At 39.0% G+C, this 17,392-nt stretch overlaps 1 protein-coding gene across 1 annotated transcript in view; it reads left to right on the forward strand.

Moving 5' to 3' along the window:
- The window catches only part of uvrag (UV radiation resistance associated gene), a 111,387-nt gene that overhangs the window by 24,850 nt on the left and 69,145 nt on the right, over nt 1-17,392 (forward strand). The window contains exons 8-11 of the mRNA XM_011483812.4: nt 1,840-1,966; nt 8,258-8,342; nt 13,936-14,023; nt 14,257-14,317. Coding sequence (XP_011482114.1) covers nt 1,840-1,966; nt 8,258-8,342; nt 13,936-14,023; nt 14,257-14,317 — 361 coding nt within the window. The remainder of the gene's footprint in view (nt 1-1,839; nt 1,967-8,257; nt 8,343-13,935; nt 14,024-14,256; nt 14,318-17,392) is intronic.

Below are 17,392 nucleotides of genomic sequence, written 5' to 3' on the forward strand. Positions count from 1 at the left end.
AGCGACATCTTTTGGGACTTTCTTTCGCATACTTTTGAGGACTGTTTTGTTCTCACCTTTCTGAACGATCAATTAGAATGGCTGCTGTAGCTGTCACAGGAGTTTTGAGAGCTACATTTTAGTCTGAACTGGAGTTCTGGAGACTTTTCTGGTGTTCTCCCCTCCCTGTTCCAGCACGCTCACAGCAGAGACCCTCAAGTTCTGCTGTGAGCTGAAACTCAACATCTTTAGGAAGCAGAACCTCCCAGCTTTAGGCTGGCCAAGACATGTTGACCATATTCAGTCTTAAACTGACTGACTAATTGCACAGTTGCATAGACTGTATATTAAAGTCTCTATCTTTTTTAAATCTCACTGTGGGATATGCTCCTTTCTGCGTCCGCCAGTGGGAGGTGTGATATCCGTAGACCAGGAACCTCCAATTGGTGCTCATTCAATTTTTAGTTTTTCTGTTTCAGATTTTTTTTTTTCATATTTTTCCTTTACCAAAAATGCAGGTTTTAATCTTTGAAGCGGATATGTTCTTTAGACATTTTATTTTTGTTGCTTAAAATAAAAAGTGCCAGTAAGAAAAAATAAATTCTCTCCTAAATGACATCTCCATTTATAGTTTTAAACACCAACTGAATAATAAATATCTAGGTAAAAGAACTGGACTGTATCAACACAGTTTAGTGTCTTTTTGGTCGATTCTTGGACCATGTGTCCAGATGTGTATTGAATCATGTGAGAGGGAAAGACTACCCCGCGCCTACGTTTTAGGTTGTTTAGACCTCAACACTACATATTACACTGTAAGGACTCTGTTTCCACATATAATGGATATGGAAAGTATTTAGGCCTCCTTTGTATCATTGCAACCATTTGCCAAAATCCAGAAAATTCCTTTTTGTTCACCTTGAAGTACATCCCGTCAGGGGGCACCAGAGCAAATCAGCTTTTGCCGATTCACACAGGCAGTTGGGCAGAGAGTTTTTATGCAGGATGCTCTTCCTGACACATCTGTATTTTGTCTGGGCTGGGGACTAGCAAAGGGGGGACCCAGACTTGGATCTGCAGCGTGAAGAGTCTTGCCCAAGGACCCACACTGGATGAAGCTCATCATGCCCCCTGGGAAAGTAACCCTGGTTTTGCGTCCTACATGCAGCCAACTGAGCCCTCCAACTGCTTAAATTCGGAATGTTCATTTTATTTCTTATTGATGTCCTCTTAGCGACAGGAAATAAAAGGAAGTCTAGACATTTCTTTACATACTTATTTTATGAGCTTGCTGTATAACCTCCTATCAAAAACTTCAACTGATGTTACCATTAGTAGACATTATTTATCTCAGCAATTATATTAGGTATATCAACAGTTTTTTATTAGACACATTTAACTGATGTACTGATATACTTATAAATTCATAGTGTTAAAATATAGAGCTCCACACCACCTAAAGCTACAGCCAGCCAATAACACAAATGGGACTCATAACTGAAGAGCTTCATCACCAGCACAGATGTCAGGCCTCATTGAGATGTTTTCAATTCTTGGATCCCTTTCATCCTTGCCATATGATATGATTTTAGTTTGAGCTTTTCTCTGTAAATGTGTTTTATGCCAACAAAACGGCATTAGGCAGTTAAAAAAGGGCTCGCTGATCAAAGAGCTACTTGGACTTTTAGGCTCCTTTTGGAAAAGTAATAAACTCTGAATCTAGGACTGACAACAATGGCAAATGTTGCCGGTAAACACCACAGTTAGTTGTCTTAAATATAACTTGGTGTTACAAGACCAAAACTGAGGTCTACGGGTGATCTAAATGTGCATTTGTTTTTCTTCACTTTCTTGGTGCAGAAGAAGGAGCGGGAGTGTATGCAGCTGCATATAGCGGTGCTGCGCTGCGAGCTGCAGAGACAGAGGAAGGCGCTCGCCAGAGAAATTGACATTCGACAGAAAGACAGACTACAACTGCAGAAAAAAGGTAATATCAATACATCAAAACCACACTTTTAAGTTGTGTGAAAATCAAAACTCTGTTTAGTTGCTGGAACCCATATTTGAACATCTTTACAGTCTTTTCCTTTTGCAGAAAAACAATTTTGTAGTTATAAAAGGAAAATTTTACCCTGATGGTATTTCCAAAACAAGCATAAAAGGTGCAAATAATAAAAAAGGTCCTTTCCAGATAATCTTTTGGTCTTATTGGTATTTGTGATATGACTTGAAATGGAAAAACTGTGGCCCAAGAAAAAAACCATTCTCTATCATTATTTTGCCAAATTTTCATTTTCTTAAGGCAGTTTCTAAACACAATATGAAAACAGTTGGCAAACTGTTTATATCCGGATTTAATCACCCAGAATTATGTTTGCAACAGGAAGTTCTGTGTTAAAAGTTTGTGTTGAACAGCCCATTGAACACAGTTTGTGTTGAATGTGACTTTCAAAAGTTGTGCCTTCATTAAACCTCTGACATCCCACCACTTAACCTGAAACTGCTAGAAGTTGCAGTAATACTTTTCTTTCAAGAACTCTCACTGGTTTCGTGACGAATGGACTCTGGTTATAAAATGTCTGGCCGATAAATTAGCTCACAGCTAACAAATGTTTGAACAAAGAACTTTTGGAGGTTTTAAAGCCATTTATTCCCTAGCTGTGTTGTATTTGCAGCTTTGTGTTTAACTTTTCTAATCAGCGCTTGAACATTATTCTGTTTTCGTGCAAAAACAGCTTTCAGTTGCAAACAATATTCGTTTGGCTTTAGAGGCTTATAATGCCTCACACAGCAGTGGATTTCCTGCCTGTATGAATTGTGATTGGCACCATCATTTTTGTTTTTTTTTACCTCCTCTTTCACATTGCAGACTGGCATGACTTTATCAAATGCAGTTTAATTTTTTGGGCTTGTTATACAAGTTGGATGGAGAAAAATCATTCATGCATCCTAATATGGCATAGAACCAGTGCTTTGTACATTGATCAGCCACAGCTTTTAAACAATCAACAGTCAGTGTAAGCAGCATTGATTACCTCATTGTAATCAGTCCTGTCAGTGAAATATAAGTATAAAGAAAAGTGTGATTGCAGCCAAGTACACAATGTTCATCCATGGTTGAAAAATGAATGTTTTCTAATTGAAGTTGAGGGTAACTGTGTCTGATTTTCAGTAAAACTGTTCCAGCGATGAAAGAGTCTAATTGGTGGTAGGATGTAACCAAACATTAGACAGACATGTCCTGCACCAGTGCCAAATGAGCGGATAGTAAGCAGTTGATATGTAGAGATCTTTCCCTGAAAATATTTCTCTCTCCCCCTTACTGAAGTGGCACAAAGGAAAATGTATAAAAGCATATTTTTTTCTGATATTGTATCATTGTCCTGACGATGGACAGACCCACTGAGCATCCGTACCATCATGGTAACTGTAGGTGTACATTCTAGCCAGCATTTCTACAGAAACCCAACGCCTCTTTATTCAGGAATGCTTTAAGTAATGATTGAGAGCTAAAGGTATTGACTCAAAATTTCCCAAATCTTAAACCTGTTTACCACTAGGAGACATCCTGAAAAACAGTTACATTCTGTCGAGGCCATAACCTACATTTGAAATGTTTTTAAAAGACGCTGCTGTGTTCGTGTCTGATACTACAAAGAACCATGAAAGGTCTGTTTGAGTTATTGCTTCAACTGGTCAGAGCTGTTATGGCAACAAAGAAGTCATAGACAATATTAAACAGATGGTTCTAATGTGGAAACTGATCAATGTATGTTTGTTGATTAGATCAGAAGCACATGTTTGATTTATTTAAACATTTTCACACATTTCTCTCTATTAGAGCCAGGTATCTTTCCAAGTGTTATTGACAGTTTAATAGCTTATGTAAATAAGCTGCTTGAGTTTATCCCCAGAGGGAACACCGTATCAACTGTTAACCTCCAGTCCTCACGCTCCTCAGCATCCCATGTGTCGGCGGGTGTGAGGTCCTCCTGCCTTTCACACTTTCATTGGGGCCGTTGGCAAATAACTCCTATCGGTGTTTTACTTCCTGCCGGCTCGCTTCTTTCAAAACAAAGTGCCTTTAAAACCCAAACAGACTAGAGGCTCTGCTTTTGTGGGCATGCATGCGTGCATATTTGAGGAGAGGAAGAGATAAAAGTATCCACTTTTTTTCCTTCAGTTGTAATTAGAAAGGCTCTGCAGACATGCTGATGCCTGTCCTGTCTTTATGCTTCGTATGGTTGTGCACTTCCTTTTCACCATCCTGGACACTTTTAGTACAATAAGCACAAGAATGCATTAACCGTCTGAATCATCTTGATGACAAGTTAAAGTGTCGCTGTTCAATACCAGCTGATTTACAAGATCAGCATTTAAAATGCAGAGGAAGTGTAAGATAGGCTTGTCTGAATTTCAATTGGTGATGGTGGAGGTGCAACATTTTAACGGATTCTTTGCATTTTCTGTGTTTCACATCATCTCTACTAATGAAACTGAGGAGTACAGTATTTTTTAGGTCTTTCCATCATGAGTTTTAAATGAGAATTGCTTTTCCTTTCCGTAAATTCAGTCCACTTTTTCCCCATTGACCTTCAGCTGATGATATAAATCAGGTTTGTGTGCTACATTTTTTATTATGGTTTAAATAGTTGGTATTTGCACTCTCTGCAGCACAGCCACTTCTCCTGACCAATAAATGTCAACGGTTGAGTTTTTCCACTGGTGGGGAAACATTTTTGTGAAGGCATTGTGTGTGAAGGTATTTGTCACCTTAGAGAAAAAAAAATCCTATTAAAAACATCATGATGAAAATGCGTCATATTGCTGAGCAGCCTGCCAGGCAAAGTGCCGCCTTGACTTATTGTTTCAAGATCTTCATGACCATTTTCTAGTGCGTATTTGTGCTATTTTTCTCGGGCAAATATCTTGAACGAAAGAAACCAAGGCCATAACATCCATTAAACTTTCATAAGCTTATTTATTCGTTTAGACACCTGCGTAACACTTTCCATTTACAGTGTTTGAAAAAGAATCCTTTACTCATTTCAAGCATTATTCACTTTAATTTTATTGAATGGGAAAGTTCACTTTTACATTTCCATTTGTCATATTTTCCACCTAAATTGAAGTTGGCGAGTCAATAAATTCTAAAATATGTTACGCCTCCACCTCTGTGCTGGACTGCAGGTATATAGATTTTTCCAGCATGGCAGTGGACTCAACTACTTTGTGCACTACTCACAATAAGTTAAAGATTTTGTGAAAAACTCTGTATGTTGTATACAGTGTTTGCTTCACATATTTTTAGCATAGGGTGACAACTGTATTGAGGTGATAGATGCACCCCTTTTAGTGTTTTCCAAATAATAGTCTCTCTGTGTTCAGCGTGTCTTACTTGTCCGTGCCAAAACCAAAAAAATTCTAAAAGAAAAACTTGTACAATGTGGCAACAATGTCAAAATCCTGTGAGTGGAAAAGGTTGATTTTTGTCAGCAAGTCATTCCAAATTCATCTTTCAAACAGCCATGAACACACGATGTGGCTTAATGGACGTGCAGCACCACCTGGTCATAGCGCCTTCATGTTGGTAGTAGACCGTCAGATGTTGCAGGTGAACTTGTGTCAAAGCGTCATCAGCTGACTTGCATCCAGACACAGAACTACTGACAGAGACTGAGACAGACCCAGGAGTGGAGCCCAGCCAGTGACAGACCACAACCATGACCAGAACCTAAAGACCTGTGACCTCAGACGTGGTTTAGCAAATGCCACACAGCTGCAGGCCTGTTTACCAGATGTGAGGGGTACTAGGGTTTAAAGATAAACCATTCACAACCGACTCCACTGCTTTGAATTGAATGCCAGACGACCATTGAAGGTGACTCCACTGACACCAAGACACGGCGTTTGCAGTGAGTACAAGACCATGACAAAGGACAATGCAGCAATGTTCTATCATTCAGTTCACCGATGAGTGTGGGGTCCCTTTGCACAGAAATGATAGTAGTCAGCTTTGCTAGAGAAGACAACGTGAGCAATATGCCAAGATCAACATGGTTCCCAGGGTTGGCCTTTGGTGAAGGAGGAACAACAGTCTGGGCAGGAAACACCAGACAGTACAAAACCAATTTAGCTTTTGTGGATGGTCCAAAGCTGCACGTTCTTACCTCAGAGACATTATAAAATTCATCATCATCCGATTCCACCAGTAAACCCACAACTTTCTGTTCATGGATGATAAAGCTCCACCACTAGGTGCCAGAATTGTCACAGCGGGACTTCAGAAGGTGGAAGTGCCTCATATGTTTCGGCCAGCAATGACCTCTGACCTGAACCCCGTAGACCATCTCTGGGACCAGTCTAAACAGAGACTGGATGATTGTTCAGAACTGTATGTAGCACTTGTGGAAGAGTGTATTGCATTTTCACAGAACAACATCAGGAGGCTAGTAAGGAACATGATACTGCGCTATCAAGCTGTCATTGCAGCAAAGTCATTATTTGGTTGTGTGTAATCTCAGTACTTTCCTACATTTAAATGTTTTTCGATTTTATCAATTGGAACTTATTCCTATTTTTTTTTAATTTTTTACTTCTACTTTTATAAACCTTAACTTTAAGAATGTAAAACCTGGAAGGTCTATAAGACTGTTTTTTTTCCCTGAGCACTGAACTTGATTCATTTACTTGGACCTCTACTATTGGAAACCTCGACAAACGTTTCAAGTATTTTCATCTTGTGAAAAGTCCTTCACACAGTGGAATACTGAAATCATAATTCGGAGATATTTGCATAACCCTGTCCAAACTACAGTTCCCTTAAAGTTGTTTCTCTGTGGTCATTACCAATAAGGTTGGTTTGTCTGAATAAACCCCTAGAGTTTTAGACCATGAATTTAATTTGTGTCCACAGTTAGTTGAAACAAAATGGTAATAAAATATATATTTTTATGTTTTAGAATATCAAGATAAACTCTAGTATTTATGAATGTGCACTGGTGTACCTTCCTGTACCAATCCTCTTTATGAACTGGAACAGGTTAGTGGGATGAAAGAATGAGAAGATTGATGGTAAGAGCAGATAGGCTTGAGCTGGGCATTACATAAAAGGAGCAATGGAGTAAACGCTCATGCTGTCTATTTTGAAATATGTACCTGTATCATCACTCATGGCAGGCGGATAGCCTGTCTTATATCTGTCTGATGCAATCTGTCTTTGCCACTAATCTGATGGAGATATTTCAGAGTTTCTGTTTTTTTTTCTCCATCACACTTTCTCTTCGTACTTTCATAAGTTTAAGAGGCACATGGTGGGAATGAGAGTATGTGATAACAAGCAGGTTCTGTGGCTCATCTGATCCTAAGTTATGTGATAATTGAATATGCTCGACACACATGTTTGTGCCAGCTGCTTTCAGGCTCTTGGACAAAGGGTGGATTTCATACCTAATTTGTTAGCAAATAAGCCAAATTTGACAGTTTCTGTTTACCTGGTGTTTCCTTGACGTCTGCTGTACACAGAAATGCAAAGCATTTGGTTTCATATTTCAATAAAGTGAAACTCAAAAATAGTTTGGTCCCAGTTTTTAATCGTTATTATTATAGTAGGAAACTCCTTACATCTGGGGTGACCATATTATTTGTGACCATACATCCATGGATGGATTTGGCAAATCTGGCCTTTATAGTAAAATAAGAGTATCATATCCAAAAAGGCCTTCACCGTGGGAACCTCTATGTCTGTGCAGCTCATTCGACCGTGGAGAAGTGTGGACTCCACACCAAAACGCTCTGAGCGTTCTCTGGACAGTGAGGTTAGCTGTCTGAGGGAAAAACCTCACCACTGATTTTTGTGTTAACAATCAAACCACAAAACATGGGATGTTTGGCCAAACCTTCTGAGAGCTGAAACTTCAATTTATCCCATTTATTTTTATAAATCTTTGTGGTTTTGTGCAGAACAGAGTGAGCTTGCCAGTCGTGCAGCTACACAACTTCCTCTGGCTGTCTCATCACCGTGCCGTTCTAAGCAGTCTTTATCTTTTTTTGCCCTTTACTCTAACAGTATAACAGGTTCTTCTATCTGCACATATGTTCTTTTGACTTTTGTCTTAGTAAAATAATGTTAGTCTTACCCGAAATGTTGTTGAATCTTTCAATTTACATTGAAAGCCAGCCATCATACGCTAAACCCACACCAAAGATCTGATGGGGGGGGGGTAAAAGGGCACCAACCTAAAAGGTTAAAGTTTTTTTCTCTTTTTGTCTCTTTCAGATGAAGAGTTTTTAGTGAAGCAACAGAGTCTTAAAGAGGAAAGAGACTCTTTAACCAGCATGCAGAAGGAGTGCACTGCCAAAAGGTATGCGGTTCAATTTATTGGTTTACTTGGATCAATTTTATTCCTCTCACATTGACCTTTGCTTACTTCGCATCCCGACGCATTTTTCAGCCTTAATAAACATCTAAACACATTTGAGTCATCCAGGTTATGAGTTGGATACCACTGGCCAACGCCAAACTCTGGATTCTGTTTGAATGGTACTAAATTCTACGGCGTGTTTTAAATTTAGTAGACTTCTTGGAGAAATACAATTGTGTTCAACCAGAATTATCATTGAAAAAATACATTTTGTAACTTAATAAAAAATCTAGCCACTCGTTGGAACAGTTTAAATATTTTTAGAAAACAGTTTATGACTGTTTTTTGATAGATCTCCAGATGTTTTAATAAAGAACGCTGCCAAAAGATGTCAGTGTGTCCAAAATCAAGAATCTGTTGGTAAATCTGCAAAATAAAGTAAAAATGGAGAGAGAAAAAAGAACTAATTGCAGGAGTGATACCTGATTGATAAATAATTTGAGTGTGAACAAACTGAGTTAAAATAATGAGATTTTTCTTACTACACATTGTCAGGTTTCTTATTTAAGGTAGTTCTGCTAACTGTCTGATAATAACGTGGATGACAAAAAGATTTGTATTATATATATGTGTATAAGTAAAACAGTTCATGTCACCTCTTCAGTGTTGAGATCAGCCACATATGCATAAAGGAAGCCCAAAGAAAAGCATCTCCACACCTTCAGACGGCTGTGAGACAAGGCTCTGTGTTGTATGAAGAGTGTTTGCGTGAGCCAGTTGTTATAGGGCTACCAGTTATATAAGCTGAAGTCTGTTGGACACAAGACTGATTCCAGATCAAACGTTTATCTCACACCAGTCTATCTGCTCTTTCACTTGTGCAACCCTGCAACACACTGACAAAATGGAAGAAGTTGGAGATTTGTAGCCTTATGCAAAGCCAAATGGTAAATTTAAGTGAAAAGTGAAACGCTTTTTTGGAGAGGATGGATCACATTCAATTACCATTTTCTTCTGAAATCCCTTTTCATGTGCACACGGTGACAGATTATTACACAGACATGCATGGACACACACACACTCGCACACTGTACATGAAAGTGAACTTATTTAAATGAACCACAGTGTTCTTATCCTATTTTAAAACTTGTTAGAACAGCTTTTAAAAAACATTCTAGCCACTCTATTACTGTCTTCTCTCCTACACATTTGTTACCAACTCAACAATATTGGCTTATAATGGAAAACTTTCATACTACTCCAATAGGTCTTTTTCAGAAAGATGTCTAGTAAAACAACTTATTCAATATTTTAGGGAGAAATGTGTAGATGAAGGCTGTCATTGTAGCTACGGTTGTAAATATATAATAAAATCAATAAACTTCAGGCATGTGTAGGGTCCCCTAGCTCTACATACATTTGTTTCGGCTATAGAGTTGATATTTTTAAGTTAAACGCAATTGGGAACAGCTTCTTTAGGAAACTGTCCTTAATATTATGTAACCCTTGTGCTATCCTAGGCACTTAAACATTGGGAGTGGGGTCATCTAGACCCCACGAGACAATGCGCATAACCTTTTTTCTTCAGATATATGTGATCTTCACTGGTGTCCATGGATTACATGAAATCCTCTTCACCTTTATCCACCTGTGTCATGGTAGGGATAACATGTCATTGTAAGGATTGGGTCATCTGGACCCCATAGGATAGCACAAGTTAAGAAACGCACCATTTGGTACCTTTAGGTTTACCTCACATCATGAAATGAAATATTGTGTTCTGGTTTACACCACAAAGATGCACTCTCGAAGCACGGTATGCCTTTCATCTTTGACTCTCCACCGGAAACAAACCTGCTGCACAGATATTTGCTTACAGTTCCAGCTGTTTCACCAGTTAGATCCGCCTGCCAAGTGCTAACCTTATCTATCAAGGAGCATTGCACTGTTAAATGGAAAACTCTAACCTATTAGTTTGCACAGAAAAACCGCTTCAACGTCCATCTATGTTTGATAATAACAGTGTTGGATAACAGTCGTTAGTTACCAAGAACCCAAAGTGGACATGATTATGTTAGACCGGATTTAAAGCTTAAGTACAAGAAAAACACTTCTTGGATGTCTCAATTTTAAATTTTTTCTCAATTTCATAAACTTTGTTGTACTGAAGGGAACTTTACAGTTTGTAGCTGAACTGATTTTGATTGTTGATGGTAAATTCCTTAGTGGAGTTTTTTGATTATTTATCAAAACAAAGGTTTATTTGTCTATTGATACCAGGGATCAGCCAACATGATAAAAAAAAATTTACATGTCAACAAAAAATCAAAATAATTCCATCCCAACTTTTTTTACCTAATATTGTATTAAACGTGATGTCATGCACTCTCCTTTAAATGGTTGTTTTATTTTAGGATAAAAGATACATTTCAACAAGATGCAATATGACAATACATTAATGAAGGATAACATACATTTATTGTGAAACAGTCTAATTTGAAAATTAAATGCATCTTATGAATTTGTGAAAACAAAAATTGTAACGTAATAAGAGCAATAATACTTTGTGACTAGTACCAGTGTGATGCCACATTTTTATTAAAAAAACAGCTTTATGAGAAACAGCTGATGGATCCTGACTAAGGAGGAACATTGTTTTCTCATTAGAAAACCGTCTGCCTTAAACCTTTGGGTTTAGACAACAAAAGCTTGGACTCAAAATGAGATTTTTTCTTTGAGTTAATGATCCCATAATTACTTTATGTGATTTCAAAGTAAAATTAGATTTACAAATCTGTTTAATCTTTCAAAGGTTTTAGCCAACCCGTACATCTAAAATGACCTTAAACTGGCAATAGTTTGGAGATTTTTTTTTAATTTTTTGTTTTTTGTTTTCAGCAAATCTGTTTACGATAACATTGATAGAGCTATGATGGTGGTTTTCAATTTCTTGTTTTAGTCAAACATCATTGAATTTAGATTATGTGCTTTAGAGAGGAACAAACTTACACAAAAACAAATTTAAGATAGAACACTGTATACCACTTTTAGACCATTGAAAGGTCAGAACTTTCAATTGAATCAGGGCTTTTTCTTGACAGCTTTTAATATACTTAGAAAAAAGGTTATTAAACTGTTGTGAAGAACTGTTTAGAAGACTGTTTGACAGTCTTGAAAGATCCACTCTGTTAAAATTGTGTTTTTAGCATTTTCTTGTGGCATTTTTCTGATGATGGAGGACATAAATGAAGAAAATTAAAATTTAATTCAAATTGTGAATCAGGAGCAGATGAAAAGTTTGAAAAGCTTACAGTTCTGATTTGGAAAATACACTAGGCGGGCCACAAGCTCCCTAGTCAGCTCACCACTTTTGTTTTACCGGTAATGTTAGATTGGGGGTATGAGGGGCTGTAAGCTATCGGAAGAGAGTGTAAACTGAGAGCTCTCATTCACAGTTGTGCAAAAAAGTCAGCCACCAATTTTGCAAGTTATCCCTCTGAAAAGGATGAGAGACCTGTAATTTTCATCATAGGTATACCTCAACTATGAGAGACAAAATGAGAAAAAAATCCGGAAAATCACTGTCTGAATTTGAAAGAATTTATTTGTAAATTATGATGGAAAAAAAGGATTTGGTCAACTCAATACTTTGTTATATTCCCTTTGTTGGCAATGACAGCAGTCAAACGTTTTCTGTAAGTCTTCACAATGTTTTCACAAGCTGTTGCTGGTATTTTGGCCCATTCCTCCATGCAGATCTCCTCTGGAGCAGTGATGTTTTGGAGCTGTCGCTGATCAACATGGGCTGTCAACTCCCTCCAAAGAATTTTTTTATGGGGTTTAGATCTGGAGACTGGCTAGGCCACTCCAGGATCTTGAAATGCTTCTCATGAAGCCACTCCTTTGTTACCCGGGCAGTTTGTCTGGGATGGTTTTAATGCTAAAAGATCCAGCCATGTTTCATCTTCAATGCTGATGGAAGGAGGTTTTCACTCAAACTCTGACCATATATATAGCCCCATTCATTCTTTCCTTTAAATAGATCTGTCATCGTGGTCCCTTTGCTGAAAAACAGCCCCAAAGCATGATGTTTCCACCCCCATGCTTTACAGTAGTAGTATGGTGTTATTAGATGCAACTCAGCATTCTTTCACCTCCAAACACGATGAGTAGAGTTCTTAGCAAAAAGTTTCATTTTGGTTTCTTCTGACCATAGGACATTCTCCCAATCCTCTTCTGGATCATCCAAATGCTCTCTAGCAAACTTTAGATGGGCCTGCACATGTACTGGCTTTAGCAGGGGTCACGTCTGGGACTGCAGGGTTTGAGTCCCCTTCAACGTAGTGTGTTACTGATGGTAGCCTTTGTTACTTTGGTCCCAGATCTCTGCAGGTCATTCACTAGGTCCCCCTGTGGTTCTGGGATTTGTACTCACCGTTCTTGTGAAAATTTTTACCCCACAGGATGAAATCTTGTGGGGAGCCCCAGATGGAGGGAGATTATCAGTGGTCTTGTACGTCTTCCATTTCCTAGTAATTGCTCCTACAGTTGATTTCTTCACACCAAGCTGCTTAAATATTACAGATTCAGTCTTCCCAGCCTGGTGCAGGTCTACAACTTTGTTTCTGGTGTCCTTAGACAGCTCTTTGGTCTTGGTCATAGTGGAGTTTGGAGTGTGACTGTTTGAGGTTGTGGACGGTTGTCTTTTCTATAGATAACCAGTTCAAACAGGTGCCATAAATACAGGTAACCAGTGGAGGACAGAGGATCCTCTTACAGAATAAGTTACATGTCTGTGAGAGCCAGAAATCTGCTTTTTTTGTTTTTGACCAAATACTTCTTTTCCACCATAATTTACAAATGGATTCTTTAAAAATCAGACAATATGATTCTCTGGATATTTTTCTCATTTTGTCTCTCGTAGTTGAGGTATACCTATGATGAAAACTACAGGCCTCACTCATCTTTTTACGTGGGAGAACTTGCACAATTGGTGGCTGACTAAAAACTTTTTTGACCCGCTGTGTGAGTGAGGGGAATTAGGGGTCGGGTTTCTCCACGCCAACAGTCCCGCCCAAAAGTTAGAGGTGAATTTCTAATGAAACCCTGAAGCTCTGCAAAAACTGTCCTAGAAAACGACAGTCATTTTGATTTTGGCAAAAAATGGCATGATTATAATCAAAAAGACCACTGGGAAGGCTTTGACAATTAGATAGAATTAGATCAATTGATGATTGGAATGGGACTTGAAACACTGCCTGAAAGCAAAAACCAATTGCTGCATAATTTGGAAAGCTGTACTGTATGTTGCACAATTAAAAAGATGTAAGTTGTATCTGCGAATGATGTAAAAGCTAATTAACAAACATTCAGTTCGTTTTACTGCATTTTGGGACTTGTATTTCCCCATGAATAGTAGAAAAGAGTTTTTCTAATTTATTCATGTTTTACCTTCACTTTGTCTGTTTAGTTTCTTTCCTGCTTTATATTTGCTCCATTTTTGCCTGGTTATTTCCTATTTCCTTAACTTGGTTTTGTTCTGCCACCGGATTTGTCATTGTGTCACACTTGTTTGTTTGTTTGATCTCTTCAGAGAGCAGTTCCTCAAGTCAAACGCCCAGCTGACCTTCCGCTGTCGTCAGCTCCTTTCTGAGCTCTCGTACATCTACCCCATTGAAATGGTAAGTCAGGCCTGATCTTGAATTAGTGCATTTAAATTCATCTTTTACTGATCAACCAAAGCGGTCATATTTCTGGAACACATCTCCCCCCAAATCAAACAGTAATAGACCTACCCTCCTGTAAATCTCTGCCAGACTGTAATTGCTTTTCTTTTGAACTTTCATCTTGTTTGAGTCTGTTTCTAATGGCTGTTCATTATCTGTTAATCTGAAACTTCTAACTTAATCCTCAGGTCAACCAGTCAGATTATGTCATCTGTGGAGTCAAACTGCCAAACTCTGAGGACTTTCAAGGTAATTTAAAATGTCTCTCGATGCATTGTTCAAGTTCTAGAGCAATGGTGGAGAAAACTTATGGTGGACTGATGTTTTTTTTTTCTTTTTCTCGCTGATTCATGTTGTTAAGGCAGATGTTTGTTTAAGGAACAATGAAAACTGTTACCCACATGTTGGATGTCTTTGGGGATTTTAGCTTGAAGGTAATTAGGCACTTAACATGAATGAAGGATGCTTCTCTAAATGAACTGGTAAACTGTTTCTTTCTTTTTATTATTCTGAGCTACATCACTGATTGATGTCAAAGCCGGTGGACCTTTCTGGAAACCGAGTTTGACACTAAGCAGTTTTCACGTTAGACTTCAAAAGTTGTTTTGAGCATCCATCTCATTTAGTTTGAGTAGAATTTTTCTCCTCTGAAATGCAATACATAAATACATCAAAATATCAACTGCTGAACATACACTTGGGCCAAATAGTATTTAGTCAGCCACCAATGTGCAAGTTCTCCCACTTAAATGAATGATCTTTTCTTCTGAAAATCTTGGTTTGAGAAGCGACAGGATTTTTTCGGTTACGTTTCATCACTCAAGCGCTAAAAATAGTCTGGCGAAACACGGGTATGTGAAAATCACACCAAACCAACCATTTGGCTAACCATTTGCCAGATAAGCCAGGCAATTGGGTAATCTGTTGCGAGAAATCCATATTTTGAGTAGAACTCCTTGTAGCATACTTTTGTGTTTGTTTGTTTTTTGTCTTGAAGTTATAGCCTGTTCTTCCAACTTTTCTGGTGTTATGATCCAGAAACCAGAAATCAAGTAACGTAATCACTTACTTTTTGGAAGTAATTTACCCAATACTGTTTGTGGATTGCTGTATCGACTGGAACCAGAGACCTTATATCCACAGCTATAAAAGCTGCATTGACAATGATTGTGGAAAACATGGTCCACTTAGACTCATTGTCTCCAGCCTCTCTTGCTACCTTGTGAACACTCTCTGTGATGTAGGAGTTTAATGCCCCTCTGACTCTGAGCTCAGCCAGACTTTACCAACAGACTCCCACATAACAATGCAATGCCTCTTCCGCCCCCACTGACTCAAACTCACCACCAGGCCGTGATAGTTTAAAAGCTCCGTCCCTCCTCAACCAAGTCAGACACCTGAACAGGGCTCGACATAGCCATTTGTCCGCTGGCCCGGTCCTGTTTTTCGAGCAGTGCGGACCACAAGACTTTACTTTTCACTTGTCCGCTCGGGCCACTAAAATATCTAACGGTTTATATATTCTTCACCTTTTTCAATAAAGTAAATTTTGCGAAAACGTGTAGATTTACCTCGTCTTCATAATTTAGTTTTTCTGCTAGTCCTGTGTTCAGACTTCAAGGGTTTCTATGGGAAACCTTTGATCACTTCTCCTTCTCTCCCGCCTGCGCGCGCTCGGCTTTCACTGCCGAGCACCACGCGGCACGCGCTCACTACTTTTTTTTTCAAACTTTATTGAATGTAACAATTCAATACAAAACAATGTTAAACAGCAACAACGAAGGCACAAGCCAGTGGGTTATGATTACATTTGATTATAAATCCGACACCGTCACTGAAGAGAGACTGAAGCATGTCAGAGATGTGGAAGACATGGCAGGAATAGATAGGAATATGTTGGATGGAGTAATGGGTATAATTAGTAGTATGGACAGCAAGATATTTAATGAATGCATTGAAGATGAAACTGTATCCACTAAGCTTTAAGCTGAATGTCAAAGAATCAAAGGCAACTCCAAATACCTGAATCTCAGACTCAAATGCAGTAGAATGTTAAACTACTTAATTTTGTTTTTCTTTACAACACTGTAACAGGGCTCCAGACTGCGAGCAATTGGTCGCATTTTGCGACCAAAATTTGAGAGTGTGCGACTGAATTTTACATCCATTCGCACATGTGCGACCAGTAAATTTGCCTCCCCCACCCTTCGTATTTTTTTATACATTAAACGTGGAAGGGGCACGTCAATGATCAATGAAATAATCAATGAGACGCAAACGCACACGCACGCAGGCAGACACACACACTCGCGCACATACTCATGAAACGCGAGCACACACTCGCGTGATACCTGTCTGTGAGGCGGCCACTGCGTGTGAGAAGAATAGGGAAAGCCACTGTGAGTGGCTAAAATGCGTGTAGGGGGAGGGGCCTAGAGCTGACCAACCAATCAGAGTGGGGTATATGACTCTTGGGGGCGTGACAATGACAGGGTTTGAAAGCAGGACACCTGACAGCGCCCTCCCCGGACCACATTAAGGAGTTCCTTACTTTCCTTTAGAACGTATCTTTTCGCTCGTAATTTTCTAAATACATGCAGTCCGTGCTGAACTTTTCTCTGGGCCGCACAGACCCGGAGGAAGGTTTAGGTTTTGGTTACGGTTACGGCGGCGCATCAAACGGGTTACGGCAGCACACCGCTCCCGCGGGAGTCGGGTCAGCTGAGGAGAATAAATGTCCCACACCTACATGCGTGACAGCTAACGGGGCTTGAACTTTAAACACGCTCGAGCAAAAACAACATTAGTTGTAGACACACTGAAAATACTTGGGGAAAATGCAACGATAGACGTTTTTTAAATGAACCAGCACCTCGCCTGGAAATGGAGTTGTCCTTAACATTCAGTTTAGTTTTAATATTCTTCTCCCCCTTAGTATGATCTGTGTTATTATATATTTTATGATTATTTAAGGTTTTGTAATGTATGTAGCCTTTTTTAATGAATTGGTATTTTAAATTATTTTGATTAATCCCTCCACTACAAAAACCATCAGGACACATGTCCCATAATGCATTGTTTTGTAGCCTGTAGGGCAGCTTTCAGTCAGTTCAGTTTCCAGCTGTGTCCGGGTAGGTTTGCCCCTTGCTCCCACCCCTTTCTCCTGAAATTTTTGTGATGATTGACAGTTAATGTTGGAGCAAAAACAAAAATATATGTCACATACCAGGTGATCTGCGCAGCGTTGAGTTCACCTGGGTGATCTCAAACACGCTTATTGTGCATCTTGGCTGCACCTATTTGGTGTCACAAAGATAAATTTCC

This window comes from Oryzias latipes, chromosome 14, assembly GCF_053564925.1.
Source record: "Oryzias latipes strain Hd-rR chromosome 14, Olatipes_Hd-rR_3.1".
In the NCBI taxonomy this organism is placed as follows: domain Eukaryota; kingdom Metazoa; phylum Chordata; class Actinopteri; order Beloniformes; family Adrianichthyidae; genus Oryzias; species Oryzias latipes.